Raw genomic sequence first — 22,349 nt, 5'->3', positions numbered from 1 at the left:
GCTACCTCTCCCATTCTTGAAGGAGTGGCCTTGTATAGGAATTTCCCCTGTGTAGACTCCATGTTCCTGATGGCTTTGGCTTTCTGGCTGGAGCTGGAGCGGGCACAGGCTGGGGCATCTTGGGCTGCTTTGTGCCAGGGCCACCCTAATAGGACAGCTGGAGCTGAATCAGATGTGGTCTGGCAGGTCCTGGGGTTCTCTGTGTTGGGCTACCCTGGTGGGATGGCTGGAGCTGGGGTGGGTGCCAGCTGCAGCACTCCACAGGGGGCTCCCTGGCTGCATCGGTGAGGGTACCTGGGGTGCTTTGCACCCAAGTTGCCTTGGCAGGACAGCTGGAGATGGAGTTGTAGTGGGCACAGGCTGGGGGTTTTCTTGTGTGTGTTGTGCTGGGGCAGCCCTAGTTGGACAGCTGGAGCTATGGTAGGTGTGGGCCAGGAGCCCAGGGCCACTGAGTCAGCAGTCCGTTTAGAGCGCCTGGACCCTGCTCCTGTCTGCACTACCAAGGTGAAGGGAGAGCATAAACAGCGGTGCCTCTTAGCGTCTCCATCTCTGGGGGGCTTTCCAGCAGTCCCCACCATCTGGCCCGTGCTGTATGGTTAGTAAATGAGTTTTCTCCACTTGTATAGTCTTTCTGCTCTTTAAAAGATTGTTTTGTTTTTTGTTGTGACCCTGGGTGGGTGAATTTGCACGTGGCTCCTCAGTCCTGTCTCTTCCTACTGCAGTTTGTAATGTTGGGGTCAGTTTCCTGTCATTACTGTGTCTCAGTCTTTGTTGTACGGAAGCTGTTCAGTCTATTCTCAGCTCTTTAGGAGGGATTGCCGTATGTGCAGGTGTGGATTTCTTGTGTCTGTGGGAGGTAAATTCAAGGTCTTCCTCTGCTGCCATCTTGGACATTTCAGGACTTTTATATCTAAGTGCCAACTAGCACCTCTACTTGTAGGTCCCACAGACACTCATTTCAGTACGTTTATAACTTAACTCTTCCCTCCCCCTTTTCCCTCTTTTCACCCTCCAAAAAACCAAACAAAACCTGTTTCTTTGTTAGTATTTCTCATCTTAGTGAGTCATACCACCGCACATCTAGAGGCTTGAGCAGGAAGTTTGGGAATGACACGACTTCTCTGATGCCATCGTGCCTCATACTGAGTCACTGGGTCCTAATGTGATACTGTGAGACCTAGATGTCATGGATATAGCCGCCTTTTCACACATCTGCTTATCATTGTTGAGGCCAGTGTCGTTTCTAATCTAATCTCCCATAGGGGCTGAAGTCCTTTATAACACAAATGTAATCCTGTCCCTTCCCTGCTAAAAATCCTTCACTAACTGTAGTCATTAGGATAAATCCAAAATCTTTACTGTTATTGAAAGGCTAGCATGATGTGGCACTGGCTCACGTCTCCAGCCTCATTTCTGGGCACTCTGTCTCTCAAACTATGTTCCATGTAGAGTGAAATACCAGTTTCTGAACCAGCTGCACTCTTTGTTTTATCTGTTGGCCTTCTGTTCAGAACATGTATTCCTTCTCCTGGTTCCTGCACTCTCAGAGCCTTCCTCCACTGCCCTACATGCCCTTAAGTGCTCTCGCTGAGTGTTCCCTTGCACCCTGTGCTTGTTACAGAATTGATCTCAGTTCACTGATACTACTGGTTCACTTGTGTCTCTTTTGTTAAGTCATAAACTGCATGAAGGCGGAGGTTGTGGCTGCACTTCTGTGCATCTTCACGCAGCACAGTGGCTGGTATGAAATAAGTCGTCATATATTAGCTTTTATTATTGCTGAGTAAACATTTGCTAATATAATAAATACTTTTCAAAAGTCACCTTACAAGTTACTTTTTTAGCAAAGACTTCCTTTTTTCTGAGAAAGTGCAAGTCTTTCTGTCTTTGAGTCTTAGTATGGTATGTCTGCGTTTGTATCGCCTACTAATTGACAGTATTTTGCGTTTATTTGTTTATGTCTGTCTTTACTACGAGACTGTAAGCTCCTTGAAGGCAAAGACTGAGTGTCATTCATATTTGAATCTCTGTTGCTTTCCTTAATGCTTTTTACCTAGGTCTTGTAGGTACCGGATCCATTATTTTGTTGTCATCCTTCTGATCCACTTTGGTCTGTCAGGGTCACTTGTAAATGGTGTTTAGAACTAAGCATAATAGGGGCATCTGTGTGGTTCAGTTGGTTAACCGTCTGTCCGACTCTTTATTTCAGCTCAGGTCATGATCTCACATGGGATCAAGCCCCTTGTCGGGCTCTGCACTGAGAGTGGAGTCTGCTTGGGATTCTCTCTGTCCATCTTTCTTTATCAAAATAAACTTAAAAAATCAAAACTAAGCATTATATTCTGGATAATGGAGAGAACTTCTTTTGATATGTAATGTACTTTTAATGTAATGTACTTCTTTTCTTCGTCCTTTAAGATCAGTTGAGTTATTTTTCTTTTTTAAAGACTATCGAGTTTGTAGTCAGTTGAAAACTTCACATCTTTTGCTTGAGGAATTCTGATTTTTAAACCAAAATAAATAAATAAACCTCAATAAAGGATTATGAACCTTTATCTTTGCTTTAATCTAATGTTCACTTGTACCCTTATTCCAGTCTTTTCCTCTTTCTTGATTCTTGCATCCTTACACTTACCTGCTTTTTCTTGCCATGGGTAAATAGATCTGGGAAGACTGTTGACTGAGGCATGCGGTCTATCATCTGGTTTGTCTAAATTGGTTAATGAATCCATCTCTGGTGTCATTCATGTCAGTATGAAGTATAGAGAGCCATCTGACTGTACACTTTTTAAGCTGCTTATAAATGGATTTGAATCTCCATTGATCTGTCACATCTATAGGATATGAGATTTTTTGTTTCTTTTTTGACAACTTTGCTGCTGATGAAAATATCCTGCATTATTATCCAGTCCAGAAAAGCCTTCAGAAAATTGTTGACATGACCTGTTTGGAACACTTGGGGTAGTATCTAATGATTTTCAAACCAGCTGTTCAATAAGGTCTTCTAGTATTTAGTGGGGATTGACCTCTGAAATAAATTTCAGAATCTATTTTCCAGAATATTTTCTTTTCACTTTGCAAAATTTTAGGCAAGGTATTGCCTGTCTGGCACCCTTTGTGACATTTCCCTTATGCCGATTAAGTTCCCAGAGTTTACTGACAGTGTCTCTGTTATCCAGTTATAATCTGATTTGACTGGAGAGTTAACTTAAAAAAATTGACTAGTTTCTTAGTATTTCCTCTATTCACTCCACTTTGAAAATTGTTCTCATGGGTGGATAAAACGAGCAAGAAGAAAATAATATAGATTTACTTTCTTTTGTTGGTAAGTATAATAATATCTGAAGCAATACTTCTGTCTTTCATTTCAGTACTTTGGGGTATTTTTACAAGTCTTGGGTCATTTCAAACATCTTCATGTTTTAGGTGTCACTATATTGAATGTTTTCACAGATGTCTTTTTTTTTAATTTAAACTTATTAGAAGTAACTTACTGTGTGGTCTTATTTACCTTTTTATCATAAAGATTACTCACGTGACTATATATGTTTTACTATATACGTATAGTATATAGACGTTTACATATGTCTATATGTATATAATATGTAGACTATATTACCTTTTCCTGTTCCAGTTTAATATAAAGTTTTAGAATCAGATACAAATTTGAATTTCAGCTCTGCTTGTTAGTGACTGTATGTCCTTGTTCAGTTAGCCTCTGAACTAGTTGATTCATCATGTAAATCCCCATTTTAATAAGAATAACTGCCTTACGGGATTATTGTTGGGACTTAGTAAAGTAGTAACCTGTAATACACTTAATCCAGTACCAAACATCCAATAAGCTCTAATGTCTAATAACTGGTAGATACTATTGGAGTTTTCCCATCTCTAAGGATTTTGAAATTCTTAGATTTTCCTGAAGAGTAAGGCATTTGTCTAGCTAGCTATGGTCACTGTCCCCTACTTTGAATTATAGACTTCAAGATGATGTGTATTATTTCCCATGGTTCTTCCTATTTCTTTTTGCTGTTTTGGGAAATGTCAGGATTTTGTTCATTTTTTTGTGGCTGAATAATATTCTTTTATGGATATATATCACATGTGTTCTTACTTTAATTTTCTTTTTGTTGAAGTATAATTGACATAATATTAGTTTCAGGTGTACAGCATTGATTTGACATACTCTTACTGTTTCTTACTTTCTGATTTAGGTTCAGAGAAGTGTTTTTTTTTAACACCTTTATTGCGATATAGTCTTGTGTATCCTTTACCCACTGAAAGTGTACGATTCAGTGGTTTTTTAGGATGTTCACATAGTTGTGCACTTGTCACCACTGTCTTAATTCCAGAGCATTTTCGTCACCTCAGAAAGAAACCTTGTGTCCATTGGCAGTGACTCTGCATTCCTCCCTTCTCCCTGGCGCTGGAAACCGCTAACCTACTTTCTCTGACCCTGAAATTGCCTATTTGGGACTTTCCGTATAAATGGGATTCATGGCATTTAAATCTGTGGCTTCTTCACTTAGCATAATGTTCTCAAGGTTTATATATACTTGATAACTCTTTTTTTGTTTTAATGCTTATTTTAGAGAGAGACACACAGAGTGCAAGTTGGGGAGGGACAGAGAGAGGGAGAGAGAGAGGGAGGGGCACAGCATCCAAAGCAGGCTCCAGGCTCTAGGCTCTGAGCTGTCAGCACAGAGCACAGTGCAGGACTCGAACCCACGAACTGCAAGATCATGACTTGAGCTGAAGTCGGGATGCTCAACTGACTGAGCCACCTGGGCGCCCCATACTTGGTAACTCTTTATAGCCAAGTATTCCATCCTGTGGCCCTAGCACGTTTTGTTTATCCATTCATCAGTTGATGAACATAGGGCTTGTTTCCACTTTGACGCTACGTGTTTCACTGCCGTGACCGTCTGTGTACAGGTTCTTGTCTGGACGCGTGTTTTCACGTCTCTTGCACATGTACCTGGTGGTGGAGTTGTTGGGTCAAGCGGTAATTCAGTGTTTAGCCTTCCAAGGAGCTGTGCTGTGGAGCGCGGCTGCCCTGTCGTGCGGTCGCTGGCAGCGTGAGCTGCTCTGCCTCCTTATCGCTATTTCGGCACTGCTTTCTTGACTCGAGCCACTCTAACAGGTGTGCTCTGGGGTCTCGGGTTTTCATTTGCATTTCCCTAGTGGCTTGTAACATCGAGCATCTTTTTATGTGCTTACTTGCCATCTCTGTATTGTCTTTCCTGGCATTTAAATGTTTTCTCTTTTTTTCAATTTGTTTTATTGAATTTTGAGACATCTTTGTGCAAAGAATATAAATTCTTTATCATATAGCTGTCTTACAAATATTTTTTCTCAGTCTGCCTTTTCTGTATTCTTAATATTAGCTTTTAGAGAGAAGTTTTAAATTTTGACGTCTCTTTTATCTTTCATCTTTTTTTTCTTTCATGGATTGTGCTTGTGGTGGTGTATGAGCCTCACTCAGGGTCACAAAGATTCTTTCCTGTGTTTTCTTCCATAAGTTTATTTATTTATTATTATTTTTTAATATGAAATTTATTGTCAAATTGGTTTCCATACAACGCCCAAAGCTCATCCCAACAGGTGCCCTCCTCAATACCCATCGCCCACCTTCCCCTCCCTCCCACCCCCCATCAACCCTCAGTTCTCAGTTTTTAAGAGTCTCTTATGGTTTGGCTCCCTCCCTCTCTAACCTCTTTTTTTTTTTTCTTCCCCTACCCCATGGGTTTCTGTTAAGTTTCTCAGGATCCACATAAGAGTGAAAACATATGGTATCTGTCTTTCTCTGTATGGCTTATTTCACTTTTAGCATAACACTCTCCAGTTCCATCCACGTTGCTACAAAGGGCCATATTTCATTCTTTCTCATTGCCACATAGTATTCCATTGTGTATATAAACCACAATTTCTTTATCCATTCATCAGTTGATGGACATTTAGGCTCTTTCCCTAATTTGGCTATTGTTGAAAGTGCTGCTATAAACATTGGGGTACAAGTGCCCCTATGCGTCAGCACTCCTGTATCCCTTGGGTAAATTCCTAGCAGTGCTATTGCTGGGTCATAGGGTAGATCTATTTTTAATTTTTTGGGGAACCTCCACACTGTTTTCCAGAGCGGCTGCACCAGTTTGCATTCCCACCAACAGTGCAAGAGGGTTCCCGTTTCCACATCCTCGCCAGCATCTAGAGTCTCCTGATTTGTTCATTTTGGCCACTCTGACTGGCGTGAGGTGATATCTGAGTGTGGTTTTGATTTGTATTTCCCTGATGAGGAGCGATGTTGAGCATCTTTTCATGTGCCTGTTGGCCATCTGGTGTCTTCTTTAGAGAAGTGTCTATTCATGTTTTCTGCCCATTTCTTCACTGGATCATTTGTTTTTCGGGTGTGGAGTTTGGTGAGCTCTTTACACATTTTGGATACTAGCCCTTTGTCCGATATGTCATTTGCAAATGTCTTTTCCCATTCCGTTGGTTGCCTTTTAGTTTTGTTGATTGTTTCCTTTGCTGTGCAGAAGCTTTTTATCTTGATGAGGTCCTAATAGTTCATTTTTGCTTTTAATTCCCTTGCCTTTGGAGATGTGTCAAATAAATTGCTGCGGCTGAGGTCAGAGAGGTCTTTTCCTGCTTTCTCCTCTAGGGTTTTGATGGTTTCCTGTCTCACATTCAGGTCCTTTATCCATTTTGAGTTCATTTTTGTGAATGGTATAAGAAAGGGGTCTAGTTTCATTCTTCTGCATGTTGCTGTCCAGTTCTCCCAGCACCATTTGTTAAAGAGACTGTCTTTTTTCCATTGGATGTTCTTTTCTGCTTTGTTAAAGATTAGTTGGCCATACTTTTGTGCGTCCAATTCTGGAGTCTCTATTCCATTGGTCTATGTGTCTGTTTTTGTGCCAATACCATGCTGTCTTGATGATTACAGATTTGTAGTAGAGGCTAAAGCCTGGGATTGTGATGCCTCCCGCTCTGGTCTTCTTCAAAATTACTTTGGCTATTCGGGGTCTTTTGTGGTTCCATATAAATTTTAGGATTGCTTGTCCTAGCCTCGAGAAGAATGCTGGTGCCATTTTGATTGGGATTGCAATGAATGTATAGATAGCTTTGGGTAGTATTGACATTTTAACAATATTTATTCTTCCAATCCGTGAGCATGGATTGTTTTTCCATTTCTTTATATCTTCTTCAATTTCCTTCATAAGCTTTTTATAGTTTTCAGCATACAGATCTTTTACATCCCTGGTTAGGTTTATTCCTAGGTATTTTATGATTCTTGGTGCAGTTGTGAATGGGATCAGTTTCTTTATTTGTCTTTCTGTTGCTTCATTGTTAGTGTATAAGAATGCAACTGATTTCTGTACCTTGATTTTGTGTCCTGCGACTTTGCTGAATTCATGTATCAGTTCTAGCAGACTTTTGGTGGAGTCTGTTGGGTTTTCCATGTATAATATCATGTCATCTGCAAAAAGTGAAAGCTTGACTTCATCTTTGCCAATTTTGATGCCTTTGATTTCCTTTTGTTGTCTGATTGCTGATGCTAGAACTTCCAACACTATGTTAAACAACAGTGGTGAGAGTGGACATCCCTGTCGTGTTCCTGATCTCAGGGAGAAAGCTTTCAGTTTTTCCCCATTGAGGATGATATTAGCTGTGGGCTTTTCATAAATGGCTTTTATGATATTTAAGTATGTTCCTTCTATCCCGGCTTTCTCGAAGGTTTTTATTAAGAAAGGATGCTGAATTTTGTCAAATGCTTTTTCTGCATCGATTGACAGGATCATATGGTTCTTTTCTTTCATTAATGTGATGTATCACATTGATTGATTTGCGAATATTGAACCAGCCCTGCAGCCCAGGAATGAATCCCACTTGATCATGGTGAATAATTCTCTTTATATGCTATTGAATTCAATTTGCTAGTATCTTGTTGAGAATTTTTGCATCCATATTCATCAGGGATATTGGCCTGTAGTTCTCTTTTTTTGCTGGGTCTCTGTCTGGTTTAGGAATCAAAGTAATGCTGGCTTCATAGAATGAGTCTTGAAGTTTTCCTTCCCTTTCAATTTTTTGGAAAAGCTTGAGAAGGATAGGTATTATCTCTGCTTTAAATGTCTGATAGAACTTCCCAGGGAAGCCATCTGGTCCTGGACTCTTATTTGTTGGGAGATTTTTGATAACTGATTTCAATTTGTTTGCTGGTTATGGGTCTGTTCAAGTTTTCTGTTTCTTCCTGTTTGAGTTTTGGAAGCGTGTGGGTGTTTAGGAATTTGTCCATTTCTTCCAGGTTGTCCAGTTTGTTGGCATATAACTTTTCATAGTATTCCCTGATGATTGCTTGTATTTCTGAGGGATTGGTTGTAATAATTCCATTTTCATTCATGATTTTATCTATTTGGGTCATCTCCCTTTTCTTTTTGAGAAGCCTGGCTAGAGGTTTATCAATTTTGTTTAGTTTTTCAAGAAACCAACTCTTGGTTTCATTGATCTGCCCCACAGTTGTTTTAGAGTCTATATTGTTTATTTCTGCTCTGATCTTTATTATTTCTCTTCTTCTGCTGGGTTTGGAGTGTCTTTGCTGTTCTGCTTCTATTTCCTTTAGGTGTGCTGTTAGATTTTGTATTTGGGATTTTTCTTGTTTCTTGAGATAGGCCTGGATTGCAATGTTTTTTCCTCTGAGGACTGCCTTTTCTGCATCCCAAAGCGTTTGGATTGTTGTATTTTCATTTTCATTTGTTTCCATATATTTTTAAATTTCTTCTCTAATTGCCTAGTTGACCCATTCATGGGTTGACCCATGCTTTTGGAGGTTTTCCAGACTCTTTCCTGTAGTTGATTTCAAGTTTCATAGCATTGTGGTCTGAAAGTGTGCATGGTATGATCTCAGTTCTTTTATACTTATGAAGGGCTGTTTTGTGACCCAGTATGTGATCTATCTTGGAGAATGTTCCATGTGCACTCTAGAAGAAAGTATATTCTGTTGCTTTGGGATGCAGAATTCTAAATAGATCTGTCAAGTCCATCTGATCCAATATATCATTCAGGGCCCTTGTTTCTTTATTGATCCTGTGTCTAGATGATCTATCCATTGCTCTAAGTGGAGTGTTAAAGTCCCCTGCAATTACCACAGTCTTATCCATAAGGTTGCTTATGTTTGTGATTAATCATTTTATGTATTTGGGGGCTCCCATATTCAGCACATAGACATTTATAATTGTTAGCTCTTCCTGATGGATAGACACTCTAATTATTATATAATGCCCTTCCTCATCTCTTGTTTCAGCCTTTAATTTAAAATCTAGTTTGATATAAGTATGGCTACTCCAGCTTTCTTTTGACTTCCAGTAGCATGATAGATAGTTCTCCATCCCCTCACTTTCAATCTGAAGGTGTCCTCAGGTCTAAAATGAGTCTCTTGTAGACAGCAAATAGATGTGTCTTGTTTTTTTTATCCATTCTAATACCCTGTGTCTTCTGGTAGGAGCATTTAGTCTGTTTACATTCAGTGTTGTTATTGAAAGATAGGAGTTTAGAGTCATTGTGATGTCTGTAGGTTTCATGCTTGTAGTTATGTCTCTGGTACTTTGTGGTCCTTGCAACATTTTACTCACAGAATCCCCCTTAGGATTTTGTAGGGCTGGTTTAGTGGTGATGAATTCCTTCAGTTTTTGTTTGGGAATACCTTTATCTCTCCTTCTGTTCTGAATGACAGACTTGCTGGATAAAGGATTCTTGGCTGCCTATTTTTTCTGTTCATCACATTGAAGATTTCCTGCCATTCCTTTCTGGCCTGCCAAGTTTCAGTAGATAGGTCTGCCACTAGTTTTATGGGTCTCCCTTTATAAGTTAGAGCCTGTTTATCCCTAGCTGCTTTCAGAATTTTCTCTTTATCCTTGTATTTTGTCAGTTTCACTATGATATGTCGTGCAGAAGATTGATTCAAGTTATGTCTGAAGGGAGTTCTCTGTGCCTCTTGGATTTCAAAGCCTTTTTCCTTCCTTGACTCAGGGAAGTTCTCTGCTATGACTTGTTCACGTACACCTTCAACCCCTTTCTCTCTCTTTTCCTCTTCTGGAATTTCTATTATACGGATATTGTTTCGTTTGATGCATCACTTAGTTTTCTTTTTTTTTTTTTTTTTTCAACGTTTATTTATTTTTGGGACAGCGAGAGACAGAGCATGAACGGGGGAGGGGCAGAGAGAGAGGGAGACACAGAATCGGAAACAGGCTCCAGGCTCTGAGCCATCAGCCCGGAGCCTGACGCGGGGCTCGAACTCACGGACCGCGAGATCGTGACCTGGCTGAAGTCGGACGCTTAACCGACTGCGCCACCCAGGCGCCCCCGCATCACTTAGTTTTCTAATTCTCCCCTCATACTCCTGGATTTTTTTTATCTTTTTCTCAGCTTCCTCTTTTTCCATAATTTTATTTTCTAATTCACCTATTATCTTCTCTGCCTCTTCAATCCATGCTGTGGTCACCTCCATTTTACTTTGCACCTAATTTATAGCATTTTTTTTAGCTCCTCATGACGGTTTCTTAGTCCCCTGATCTCTGTAGCAATAGGTTCTCTGCTGTCCTCTGCTTTTTTCAAGCCCAGCGATTAGTTTTATGACTATTATTCTAAATTCTTGTTCCGTTATATTGCTTAAATCGTTTTTGATCAATTTGTTAGCTGTCGCAACTTCCTGGAGTTTCTTTTGAGGAGAGTTCTTCCGTTTCATCATTTTGGGTAGTCCCTAGGGTGGCTTCAAATTGCAGGGCACTTCCCCTGTGCTGTCTGGAGTAACTTGTGTTGGTCGCGGGGCCGCAGTCAGACCCGATATCTGCCCAGTCCACCGCTGGGACCACAGTCAGACTGGTGTGTACCTTCTCTTCCCCTCTCCCAGGGGCAGGACTCACTGTAGAGTGGTGTGGCCCCTGTCTGGGCTACTTGCACACTGTCAGGCTTGTGGTGCTCCTTCAGTGGGATCTGGCGTATTAGCCAGGGTGGATCCGCAAGGTGCACAGGGGTGGGAGGGGCAGGCTTAGCTCGCTTTGCTGTCAGTGGTCCCCTGTGGGAGGGGCCCTGCATCACCTGCAGGGAGGCAGACCCATTGGAGGGATAGATCCACAGAAGCACAGCGTTGGGTGTTTGTGAGGTGCAAGCAAGTTCGGTGATGGTAACTGGTTCCCTTTGGGATTTCAGGTGGGGGATGGGAGAGAGAGATGGCGCTTCCCAGCGCCTTTGTTCCCTGCTGAGCTGAGCTCTGCCTTCCAGGGCTCAACACCTCTCCCTCCCATTGTCCTTTCGCCCTCCCGCTCCCTGCTCTCCAAGAGCAGAGCTGTTCACTTTTAACATTCCAGATGTTAAGTCCTGCTGGCTGTCAGAACTCACGCAGTCCAGCCCCTCTGCTTTTGCAAGCCAGACTTCGGGGGCCCTGCCTTGCTGGGCGGGCTGCCCCTCCACCGCCCCGGCTCCCTCCCACCAGTCCAGTAGCACGCATCACCTTTCTGCCCTTCCTAACCTCCTTCCGTGGGCCTCTTGTCTACACTTGAGAGGTCTGGAGAGTCCATTCTGCTCGTCTTCTGGCGGTTTTCTGGGATTTTTAGGCCGATGTGGGTGGAGTATAAGCTATCAGCAGGAGGAGGTGAGCCCAGCGTCCTCCTATGCTGCCATCTTCCGTTTCGATCTTCCATCAGTTTTATAATCTTGGCCTTTACCTTAAGGTCCATGATTCATTTTGGCTTAATTTTTGTATATGCTTGTGGTTGAATTTTTAGTGTTACTGTATTGGCTTTAGTTAACTCAGCTTTCCAAAAACTCCTGAAACTTTTAAAAATGAATGCATAAACCTAATTGGAAAGGTAAAACCTCTTAATGGTGAATTTTAAATTACCAGGTGATTTTGATACAAATTCTTGCAGAGGATATGTTCATAGTTTTTCATATTTTATTTAATGTTGTAAAATTATATTCATCTTGCCTATTTCACAAATAGGTATTCAAAGTGATAATTGCTAAAATAAAACCAGCGTTCTGTTTAAATTATAATTTGAATAAAAAAGTAAACATGTCTCTATTGAGAAAATAAAATATGAAACCAGTTTAATAGTTTACAAACATCAGTAATTAATATCAACAAGAGGCTTTTTCTTCTCCCTCAGGACCTCCTTTCCCACTTGTTCCCCTCCTTCTGGACCAACCAGTTCCGGTATAGCTCTTTCCCTCTCTTCTTCAAGTCTTTGTGCACACGTCACTCCCAGTGAAGCTTTCCCCAATGACCCCATGGTTTAAAATTGCAGGCTTACTCCTCCAGTAGTCCTGGTTTTGTTTCCTCATTTATTTCTCTCAGGGCACATTATTATCCTCTGAATTTTACTTCATATGCCTCCCCTACCAGAGTATAAGATCCCTAGGGGCAACGTGTTGCTCGCTGATGTGTGCCTAGATTATAGTAGGTGCTCAATTAATGTTGAAGGAATGAATAGATTAGTATATGAAATATGTTTGCCACAGGTTAATTTGAGGTTAATTTTAAACCTCAGAGCTTCTAATAGGAACGTATTAATAAAAGAAAATATCTGACAATAAGTTAAAATGCTTTGGTTAATATCTACTATAGAAACTTTAATTTTTTTTTTTTATGACTTTTAAAAACTATTCTCTACAGGGTTCAGTTTGGCAAAGACTTGGTGCCGATGTGACTGCAGTTGAGTTTTTAGGTCATGTTGGTGGAGTTGGAATTGATATGGAGATATCTAAAAACTTTCAACGCATCCTTCAAAAACAAGGATTTAAATTTAAATTGAATACAAAAGTTACTGGTGCTACCAAGAAGTCAGATGGAAAAATTGATGTTTCGTAAGTATGCTACATTTGGTTTTGATATGATATCCTTAAGAAAAACACTCCTTTTGCAGAATCAGATTTGGTTAGAACTTAGGGCCATCTTACTGCTTAGTATAACTCCATATTGCTTATTAAATCAGTCCATTGAAATTCATGGTTAAGTTGATGCTAGGAAAATTAACCCAGTGTTCTCACTGTAATGTGATTTCTCATAGTATACATTCAGAAATATTTAAACTCTCAATGGTCAGTGAAACTCAGTATTTTTAGATCTATGTGGAAATCCATAATATTAGATTGCTTACTATTGATAGACCTCCAGGGGATATGTACAGTTTTTCATTGCCTGACTCCTGTTAGAATTGTTGGCAACACTTGAGAAATGTCTGGTCTTAATTTCTAAGTCTGTGAGTTTTTTATGTTGATGTGTATTTAATAGTCGTACACTGTTCATTGTCTAGTATTGAAGGCGCTTCTGGTGGTAAAGCTGAAGTCATCACGTGTGATGTGCTCTTGGTTTGCATTGGCCGACGACCCTTTACTCAGAATTTGGGACTAGAAGAGCTTGGAATTGAACTAGATCCTAGAGGTAGAATTCCAGTCAATACCAGATTCCAAACTAAAATTCCAAAGTAAGTTGGATAGTTAATTGCATTTTCAAAAATTTTTTAATTTATTTCAAACACTGTTTTGAAAATCTGACTTTTGCCACACTTAAAACATGCCATTGGCTTTGGGGAAGAATGGTAAACTTCTATGTGAAAACAAAACTAACGGAAGTTGTTCATTACCCAAAGACTAGAACCTGAACTCACAGATCTATGAAGAGCTGTATTTTATATACTTATCGGTTATTTAATAACTAGAGACTTTTATTTTTATTACCACGGCATGACTGAAGATGAGTATCTGTGGTGGCCGAAGTTCACCATGTTTCTTTTCATCTGTGCGGTAGCATCTATGCTATTGGTGATGTGGTTGCTGGTCCGATGCTGGCTCACAAAGCGGAGGATGAAGGCATTATCTGTGTTGAAGGAATGGCTGGTGGCGCTGTGCACATTGACTACAACTGTGTCCCATCGGTGATTTACACGCACCCTGAAGTTGCTTGGGTTGGCAAATCAGAAGAGCAGTTGAAGGAAGAGGTAATTATCTTTTTTTTTTTTTTTTAAGTTTGTTTATTCTGAGAGAGATTGCAAAGCGAGTGGGAGAGGGGCAGAGAGAGGGGGTGAGAGAGAGAGAATCCCAAGCAGCCTCTGCACTATCAGCAAGAAGCCCGATGCGGGGCTTGAACTCACACCATGAGATCATGACCTGAGCCAAAGTTGGACACTTAACCAACTGAGCCACCCAGGAGCCCCAAAAGAAGAGGTTATTCTGAATGCGAGGGTAGTTGTACTGTATAGCGTATGAACTGTGTTAATGACCCTGGTGGCTGAGAATCATTTTATTACTGCATTAATGCATTTTGAAATTATGTAGAAGTTATAGCTTCTATACTTTTCCCTTTGTTAGTAGCATAGAGGAGATCATTCACTTGCCTGTATTCAAATAGTAATTCCAGAGCTTTTTAATTTCCCTTGAAATATCCCCAGGTAGACTGGCATTTGCATTTGCTTATGTTTGTACCCAAACTGTGTCTCATTAGCAAGAGGCTTTGGTCTTGCCTTCAACACACTGAAGAATTGCCTTCTCGGGGCTTATTTTCTGAACAAATGACGGATGATTTCACCAATGGGAATGCGTTGTTTCAGAGTTGACATAGGTTTTCCTTTTCTGTCTCTCCCAGGGCATCGAGTACAAAGTCGGCAAGTTCCCCTTTGCTGCCAACAGCAGGGCGAAGACCAATGCTGACACAGATGGCCTGGTGAAGATTCTGGGACAGAAATCCACAGACAGGGTACTGGGAGCACATATTCTCGGGCCAGTGAGTATTCTAAGACCCCACATCCCATCGTGATTTCTGGAAAGCGTTGCTGTGTAGATGAATTTAAAACCACCTGCTGTTTACATCCTGAGTTTTTTATTTACCGGCAAACATTTGTGTGTGGTTTCTGATAAGGCAGCACTCAGTCTTGGCCGTCACATCATCAGTTTTCCATACCGCAACTAAGGTTATCCTTTTAAAACCTACACCAGGCCCTGGGCCTGCCTAACACTCTCCAGTGGCCCTTTTCAGCTTTGGGCTGTTATATCCAAGGCCCCACTAAATCTGGTCCTGTCTGCCTTTGACCTCATGTCTTCTCACTGTTGCCTTTTGCTCATTGATTCCCTGTCTTGTGGGCCTTCTCTCAGGTTGTTAACAGGCCAGTGTTGCCAGGTTAGAGCCCTTGGGCTTGGAGAACCTGTTTTCTGGAGAGCTGGGCCTCCCGGGCTTTGCATGAGTGGCTCCTACAAGGTCTCAGCTCACGTGGCGCCTCTAAGAGAAGCCTTTCCTACCACTGAATCTGAAGTATGGCCTCCCCCAAGGTATCCAATGTAATCATGATGATAGGCCACTCGAGCGCTTACTCTGGAATACGTTTTTCTGAATACATTCAGTTACTTTAGTTTTCCCAATTCTGGGAGGTAGGAGTCACTGTTCCCATTTCTGAAGTGAATAAATGGGATGAGGCACACAGCATGAGCACTTAAGGTAGTAAGTGGTAGGATTTGAATCCAGGCCAGCCGGCTCCAGAGCCCAGGCCCTTAACTTCCGTGCCACCTTTTCTGTGAAGCTTTTCCTGACTGAGGCTTTGGTTAACTGCTGTAACAGCAAACCTTGTTAGCTTGTAGTTTTTGCCTTGGGACATAAACGACTTCTTGGTTTATTATTTTCAAGGGTGCTGGTGAGATGATAAATGAAGCTGCTCTTGCGCTGGAGTATGGAGCATCCTGTGAAGATATAGCTAGAGTCTGCCACGCGCACCCGGTAATTACCAACAGTGTACGGACTAATGCCTACCTAGATTTTCGTCTCACCTGCAAATAATTTGCTTTGTAATTTGAAATTTCTTCCTTTACAGACCTTATCAGAAGCATTTAGAGAAGCAAACCTGGCTGCATCATTTGGCAAATCAATCAACTTTTAAAATAGAAGATTCTATTTTTCTGAAATCTCCTGGGAGCTTTTGTAGAGGTCACATTTCTGAACAGGAAATGCTCACAGCTCCAAGAATTTCTAGGACTGAATTATGAAACTTTTGGAAGGTTTTAGTAAGTTTGGACGGAATGGAATAATCTCATCTATTTTAAATAAATCTAATATTTTGTTTCAGCACATTAATATTGGAGGAAGAAGCTACTTATAGTAGCTTCCTGGAACATTTTCTTCAACCCATATTTTCATGCTGTTTCTGAAAAATTCACCTTCACTAAATTTATGTTATGTAGCTTTTAATCTCTGCTATTGTAAAGTTGGATTTACTTACATGGATGGAGCTGGAGGTAGGGTATGTGAACCAGCCGTGTTTGATGCAAGGTGATCAAGTTATTTTAAACTTGGTTTTCATATTGGAAACAGAGTTAGTCATTAGAATAAGGTTAAAATATGTATAAACCAAACCAATGTAAATAAATGGTCTCTCACTTGTTTTATTTAATCCCCAAATTCTTACGGTTTAGAGGTAGAATGTTTAAATTTTTAAGGACCCATTGAGGTCTACAGTCTGTAGTTAGTTATCCAAATTAAGGAGATACATCTGTGAAATTCAAATATTAAATGAGGACTCATGTATTACAGCAGGGAATGAAAATCCAGAAATAAACAGTCTTAAATATTCATTTACTGGTTGTTTTGAATGGATATCAAGATGGTCCTAGTTCTTCTCTGACTACCGCTAGTATATTCTTATTTCTCTTTATTGTTCCTTTTAGAGGCCTGGATGTATCTTTTTACCACACTGGGGGACAACTGTAAGGTCATTACCTTTACGTCTGTGTTAGTGATTCCAGCTCTATGTGGAACATAGACTTTTGGAGACATAGCATATTTAGTCTGCTGTCTTCTATGGATTTCCAGTGTGTCCGTGGCTGGGTAAATGACTATTTCTTTGTGTTTGTTGACTTAATGTTTAAAATGGCCATTGCTTGGGGCGCCTGGCTGGCTTAGTCCATAGAGCATGTGACTCTCGACCTCATGGTTGTGAATTCGAGCCCCACACCGGGTGTAGAGGTTACTTAAAATCTTTGAAGGAAAAAGTGAAATGGCCATTTCTCAAATAAATGTTAAATGGGCTTTTGCATATTTTAACTAAATTTAAGTATTATTTCAGATTAAGTACTTCTTAAATTTAGGTAAGTGTATTCTGAAAAGGAAAAGAAACTATCTTGAAGTAGAAGAAACATGTAAACTAGATACTTGATTGCAATTTAAAGATCACAGTCTAAGGAAAATTTAGAATGTAATCTATCAGCAGAAAGCTGTGTGGAATAAGATACCATCAGTATCTTGTTACTGAAAATGCTCAGTAGTCTCCAGGTTTTACTGGCATCACACACATAATGGGTCCCATCTCCCTTTGTCTTCCTACGTCCAGTAGTCGTAGATTGTGGTGCGGTCATTATGAATGTGACATTGTAAAGGCCCTGGGTTGTTACCTACCTCTGAAAACTAGGGAATTTTTCCTCAGTAGTCAGTTAACTTGGCTAAACTCCCGACTCCCAAGTTTGTTGTCTTTGCTGGGGGCAGAGGCCAACCAGAGGTCGGGCAGATTATATGTGCAGTTGGGTGGCCCTCCCCACTGTGCCACGCTCTTCCGGGGTTCCTTCCTCCTATTTCAGTTCTCCTCATTGCCCCAAACTCAGTCCTTCCGATCTTGTAACCAGAAAAACTTGGCTTCTGCCCAAGTTGCCACTTCCTGGGACCTACCCTGAAGTGAAAAGCTGTTAAAAATGGGAATTACACCCAGTGCTGTTCTTGGTCACCTCCCTTGTACCTTCTGCCTGCTTCTGGTTGTTCTCCCGGACCTGTACTTTTTAAAAAAATGTACATATTTTGTCCAGAGTTTGCATTTGATATTAGGAGGGTTGGCCTGATATGTGCTACTTTGCCATTATTGGAAATGACCTCTTGTGTCTTAAAATCTGAAATCCCAATCTTATGTGAAGTGCCAGTTTATTTAAACTTCAAAACCTAGGGAAAAAGTTTCTAATTAGGGAATAAGTTTCTAATTAGGGAATAGTGAAATAGAATTTAATTTGAAGTCCTAGCTGTAGAAACAAAATGGTTACATATATCTAGGTGGGAACAAAGTTGTGGGTGTAAAACGAATTTTAAATATTCACTTATTAAGTTCTCAATATTTTCTTGGCTTGTGAAGGGTGTGACTCAGTTGTCCAGTTCATTGAGCTGATTAAAATGAGTGATTTCAAAGTGAGTCTTTAAACTGAAAAGGAATGAATAGTAAACAAAGTACTTAAAATTAAGGAAAGAGAACAGTTGCTCTAGTAGATGATGAGGTGAAACTACTTTGCTAGGTATTGGGATCTCTACCTAAAGAAAAATGACATCATTGCCTTGAGGGAGGAAGTTGCCTTATTGTTTGAATTAGGTCCGTTTAGCTTCTGTTCGGGCCTAGCTTCAAACGCAGCTGTGTTGTGTGTGGGGGTGGCTGGTAGTGGTACACGGCCGTGGCCTTGCTGTAACGAGAATGTGTGAGAAAACCACTTGGGGCCTGTTGTTACCCAGCTAGCTCAGCTGTGAAGTTGATGCAGGTCTGGCGGTACTCCGGCTATTTTCTTTAGTGTGTGGAATGGTCGTCCTGTGATTGTTTTGGCCTCACCTGCAGATTGCTGTGGAGAATCTTTAGTCTGTGAAATCTAATAAAGAACAATATAAAGGTGAGCAGTTCCAGCACCCCTTTGTACTGTGCCCTGCTCAGCTGGCGGGAACAATGTTTATATCCGGCTGCATACAGTTTAAACCCTCCCCTCACTGTCTACAGTAGGGCCGGGATTGCTAACCCTTAAAAGCCACAATTTACCCTCCTCATTCTCTAAAAATTGCCTTCTGTTCTCTTTCCCAGACCGAGGAGTATTTAGAGGAGTTTCGGAGATTGGATTTCCTGAGCAGCCATTGAAATGGTGAAGGTGGTTCAGGCTGTAGCCTTTCTCCTCCCCTCCACTTGGGGGTCCCACGGGGAGGTGATTTCAGGGGCAGATTTGTGGAGGATATTGACGTAGCAGACAGATTACAGCCTGTTTACAGACAAAACAGAAATCGGGGTCCCAGAGGCAAGTGGCTTGTTTATAAATCCATCTGTACATTGAAAATGTTTTTGGTTAAAGGGATTCCTGAACACTAAATCAGTAAAACAATGTAAGAAGAATACTCAGTATAGATTTATACAAAAGCACTGTACTTTATTTAACTCCATACAAAATGTGGTGATTAAAAACATTAAATAGGTAATCAGTTTTAGTTTTGAAGATCATTGTCAGTTTTTAAAATGTAGCTATTTTACTTTGGTCACCTCAGCCACCTTGCAGCCCTTTGTTACAAGCAGGTGCTGTAAACAGCAACTTTCTGGCTTATATCCTTGAGGAGCGAACGGACTTCTCCTTCCAGTCTTACTAATTCTTGAGCTTTATCTTCTAAGTATTTTTGATTGTCCTCATATTTTCTTTCTAAATCTGTGGGAGAGAAAAAGAAAAAAGTCTGAGCAACTTATTCTAGGTTGACCTCAATCTAACAGTGGTCGTTTGATTTCCACCTTTTACATAGAAGAAACTTTACGGGTGTCCTTATTGTTAAATACGTCCCGAAGGCACGAGCCTAAGCCCTACCTTTCAGGAGCTGCAGCTTGCTGTTTGCTTGAGCCAAAAGTGTTTTTGCTTCATTTTGTAGCATTTCAGCTTTTCTTCTGGCATCAGCTGACTCTTCAGTTTTTTGGGCAATTAATTTTTCTACTTTCTTATACTTTTCATCAACTTCACCGTCCAGAGCCTGTAGTTCCATCGAGACACAAAGAGGTGATAAATGTAATCTCGGACATTAAGAGTCTAGTGTAATTGGAGCAAGCTTGGAACCGTACTCGGGCGTTGAGCTATTTAGTGTAAATATGTTGAAAATATTGTGCAACAGTGAAATTAAATATAACACCAACATGAGTTTTTAAACTCACGTTTGGAGTTGTAAGCAGGTCTCTAGGGCTAAGCCTTTAGGTTAGCACTTTTCTGGAGATGTTATAGGACAGTTATATGGAGGTAGAGAAGTATATTTTTCTCTAAAGTAGATTTGCTGAGATCTAATCATTTAGATCTCAGACAAGGGCCATCTGGATCTGGACGCGTAGAGAGTTAAGGAAGGAGAGGGGAGACTAGCATGCACACAGGGCACAGGGGTGGGCGAGGAGCTGTGAAACTGAAAAGGCACCGCAAGTGCTGCTTTTGGGGAACACGGTTCCAACAACAGCCATTTGATGGATTTCATTTCAGGGTTTTGTTCTTACTGTAATCAAGTGCTATATTTTTGCAAAAATGCTCTGTAAAGACTGCTTGAGAGATTTATGCTTTCAGAGCTGCAAGAAAGTACAAACCATGACAGAAAAATGAACATGACAGAACACTTTTCTCACTGTTTTGTTCTCTTCCCTAACCAGATGTCAAGGGTTGAATGCTCCCCTCAGAAGTTTAAAAGGTTCCTTTGGAGAGAGACATTTGCCCACTAAACATGTGTCAGTGATAACTTGGCTTCTCATGACAAATGGGAATCCTAGGAGACCTTCTCTGCAAAATACAGCACCTTCCAGCGAGAAGAAGGGGTGAGGTTTAGTTCCCTGCCAGCTGTTCTGGTGTGAACCCCTTAAGCTTTTTCTACCCTGCTTTTAAAGGCCAGGTAATTATGCCATAAAGTACAAGCTCAGTACACCGGTTTTAAGACTTCTGCCCCTGGGGTGCCTCCTGCATGGCTCAGTCGGTTGATTTCAGCTCAGGTCATGATCTCACACAGTTTGTGATACTGAGTCCTGTGTCAGGCCCTGCACTCATGGCGTGGAGCTTGCTTGGGATTCTCTCTCTCTAAATCAAACAGTTAAATAAATAAAAGACTCCCCCCCCGCCCCCAAGTTACTTTCATTTTTCTGCACCCTTATCCAAGTTTGGATATGAGGGCTTAGGTCATGCTTACTGGACACTTCCATATCCACTCCCACCCTTTCCATCTGTGTCTCTAAAGACTGTTGTTTCAAAACCGGTCACTTGGGATGTTTCTGATAAGTAACTCTTAGGTCCACATCCCTTACTAATCCCAGGGAAGGCGGTTGAGGAGGCTCATTGCTCCTTTACAAAACACAGCTGTGAAGTCATAAGGATTTACTTACCTTCTTAACATCATCCGCACTTTGTTTCACGGTGTATACTACTTTCTCAATATATTCTGCCTCCCCAGAGTTCTGGGCAGCCTTCCGTTTCAGTTCTTCCACATTCCTCTCAAGCTCGCTGATGCGCTGGGAGGCGTTGAGCAAGTTCTCCTCCGAAGCCGCTGTTTCCGACTCAATCTACAAGTACAATGTCAGTCACCCAGCAAGCCATCAGTAAGCGGTAGGACATTGCTATGAATACGAGTTTACAGGAAGATTAAAAGGCCACTCTGCCTTTCACTTTAGACCAAAAGGAAAATATAATTTCAGGAAAGCTTATATAAAGTGCCCATCTTTATTCTTAATTCTGATGATCTAGGCTGAAATTAATGTAAAATTCTTCACTGAACCACCCCCAGACAGCTTGATGGGTTGAGAAAGCATTTTAAGGACACCTGCAAACTTTGACAAAACAATGTTCAAAAATAAGCAGATGTGAGGAAAAGGATTGCCACATAAATTTCCAAATTACTGTGGGTGGGAAAATGAGTACTCCCAAGTCACCTTTAGTTTTTCCTGTCAGCCCTAAATATTAAACTCCAAGGGGCACCCAGGTGGCTCAGTCAGTTAAGCGTCTGACTCCGCTTAGGTCATGATCTCACAGTTCATGAGTTTGAGCCTCCCCCCCCCCCGAACTCTGCTGTCAGTACAGAGCCTGCTTTGGATCCTCTGTTCCCCTCTTTCTGCCCCTCCCCTGCTCCCACATGTACTCTCACAAAATAAACATTAAAATATATTAAACTCTAGTGGAGGTCATGGGTCTTCAGCAACTACCTGGAAAGTTGAGTGTTTTCAGGTAAGGCAGACCAGGAATGTTTCTGAAAACTGAAAAGTTACTATAGGACCATGAAAGGTCATGTAGTCTGGGGAAGTGACAGCTGGAACCTGTAAATAGTCATTTAGGAAAATCTATTTGGGTAACTGGTGAGGGTCCACATGTGATCGCTTTTCAAAGAATAATCAATGAACATCAATTTTTAACAGCCCAAGTAAGTAGTCTGACCCATGACTGAAGAACCAATTTCACGGAGCACCATAGAATTAGGTCTGAATAATAACAGTGTCATAACTAAAGTAAGGAGTCACTGTGGATACATGGTAAAATTTGTAGGTATTTCATGCCAAATGATTCTTAACCTAAAAGCTCACCTATTAATTAACATA

At 41.0% G+C, this 22,349-nt stretch overlaps 2 protein-coding genes across 2 annotated transcripts in view; one reads left to right on the top strand and one right to left on the bottom strand.

The window, feature by feature from the left end:
* DLD (dihydrolipoamide dehydrogenase) overlaps nucleotides 1-16,608 on the top strand; it is a 35,079-nt gene extending 18,471 nt beyond the window's left edge. Inside the window, exons 9-14 of the mRNA XM_047096563.1 lie at nucleotides 12,668-12,858; nucleotides 13,308-13,478; nucleotides 13,802-13,991; nucleotides 14,636-14,773; nucleotides 15,668-15,757; nucleotides 15,852-16,608. Coding sequence (XP_046952519.1) covers nucleotides 12,668-12,858; nucleotides 13,308-13,478; nucleotides 13,802-13,991; nucleotides 14,636-14,773; nucleotides 15,668-15,757; nucleotides 15,852-15,917 — 846 coding nt within the window. The 3' untranslated portion in view covers nucleotides 15,918-16,608. The remainder of the gene's footprint in view (nucleotides 1-12,667; nucleotides 12,859-13,307; nucleotides 13,479-13,801; nucleotides 13,992-14,635; nucleotides 14,774-15,667; nucleotides 15,758-15,851) is intronic.
* Nucleotides 16,609-19,163: 2,555 nt separating this feature from the next.
* Nucleotides 19,164-22,349, bottom strand: part of LAMB1 (laminin subunit beta 1) — a 73,519-nt gene continuing 70,333 nt past the window's right edge. The window contains exons 31-33 of the mRNA XM_047097132.1: nucleotides 21,147-21,323; nucleotides 19,612-19,771; nucleotides 19,164-19,458 (exon numbers count right to left, since the gene is read on the bottom strand). Coding sequence (XP_046953088.1) covers nucleotides 19,322-19,458; nucleotides 19,612-19,771; nucleotides 21,147-21,323 — 474 coding nt within the window. The 3' untranslated portion in view covers nucleotides 19,164-19,321. The remainder of the gene's footprint in view (nucleotides 19,459-19,611; nucleotides 19,772-21,146; nucleotides 21,324-22,349) is intronic.

The sequence above is a fragment of the Lynx rufus genome, unplaced genomic scaffold, assembly GCF_022079265.1.
Source record: "Lynx rufus isolate CCGP_SWC_20201006 ecotype Redwood Valley unplaced genomic scaffold, mLynRuf1.p SCAF_4, whole genome shotgun sequence".
Lineage (NCBI taxonomy): Eukaryota > Metazoa > Chordata > Mammalia > Carnivora > Felidae > Lynx > Lynx rufus.
Note: the sequence above shows the minus strand (reverse complement) of the source record. Positions and strands in the feature narration are given on the sequence as shown.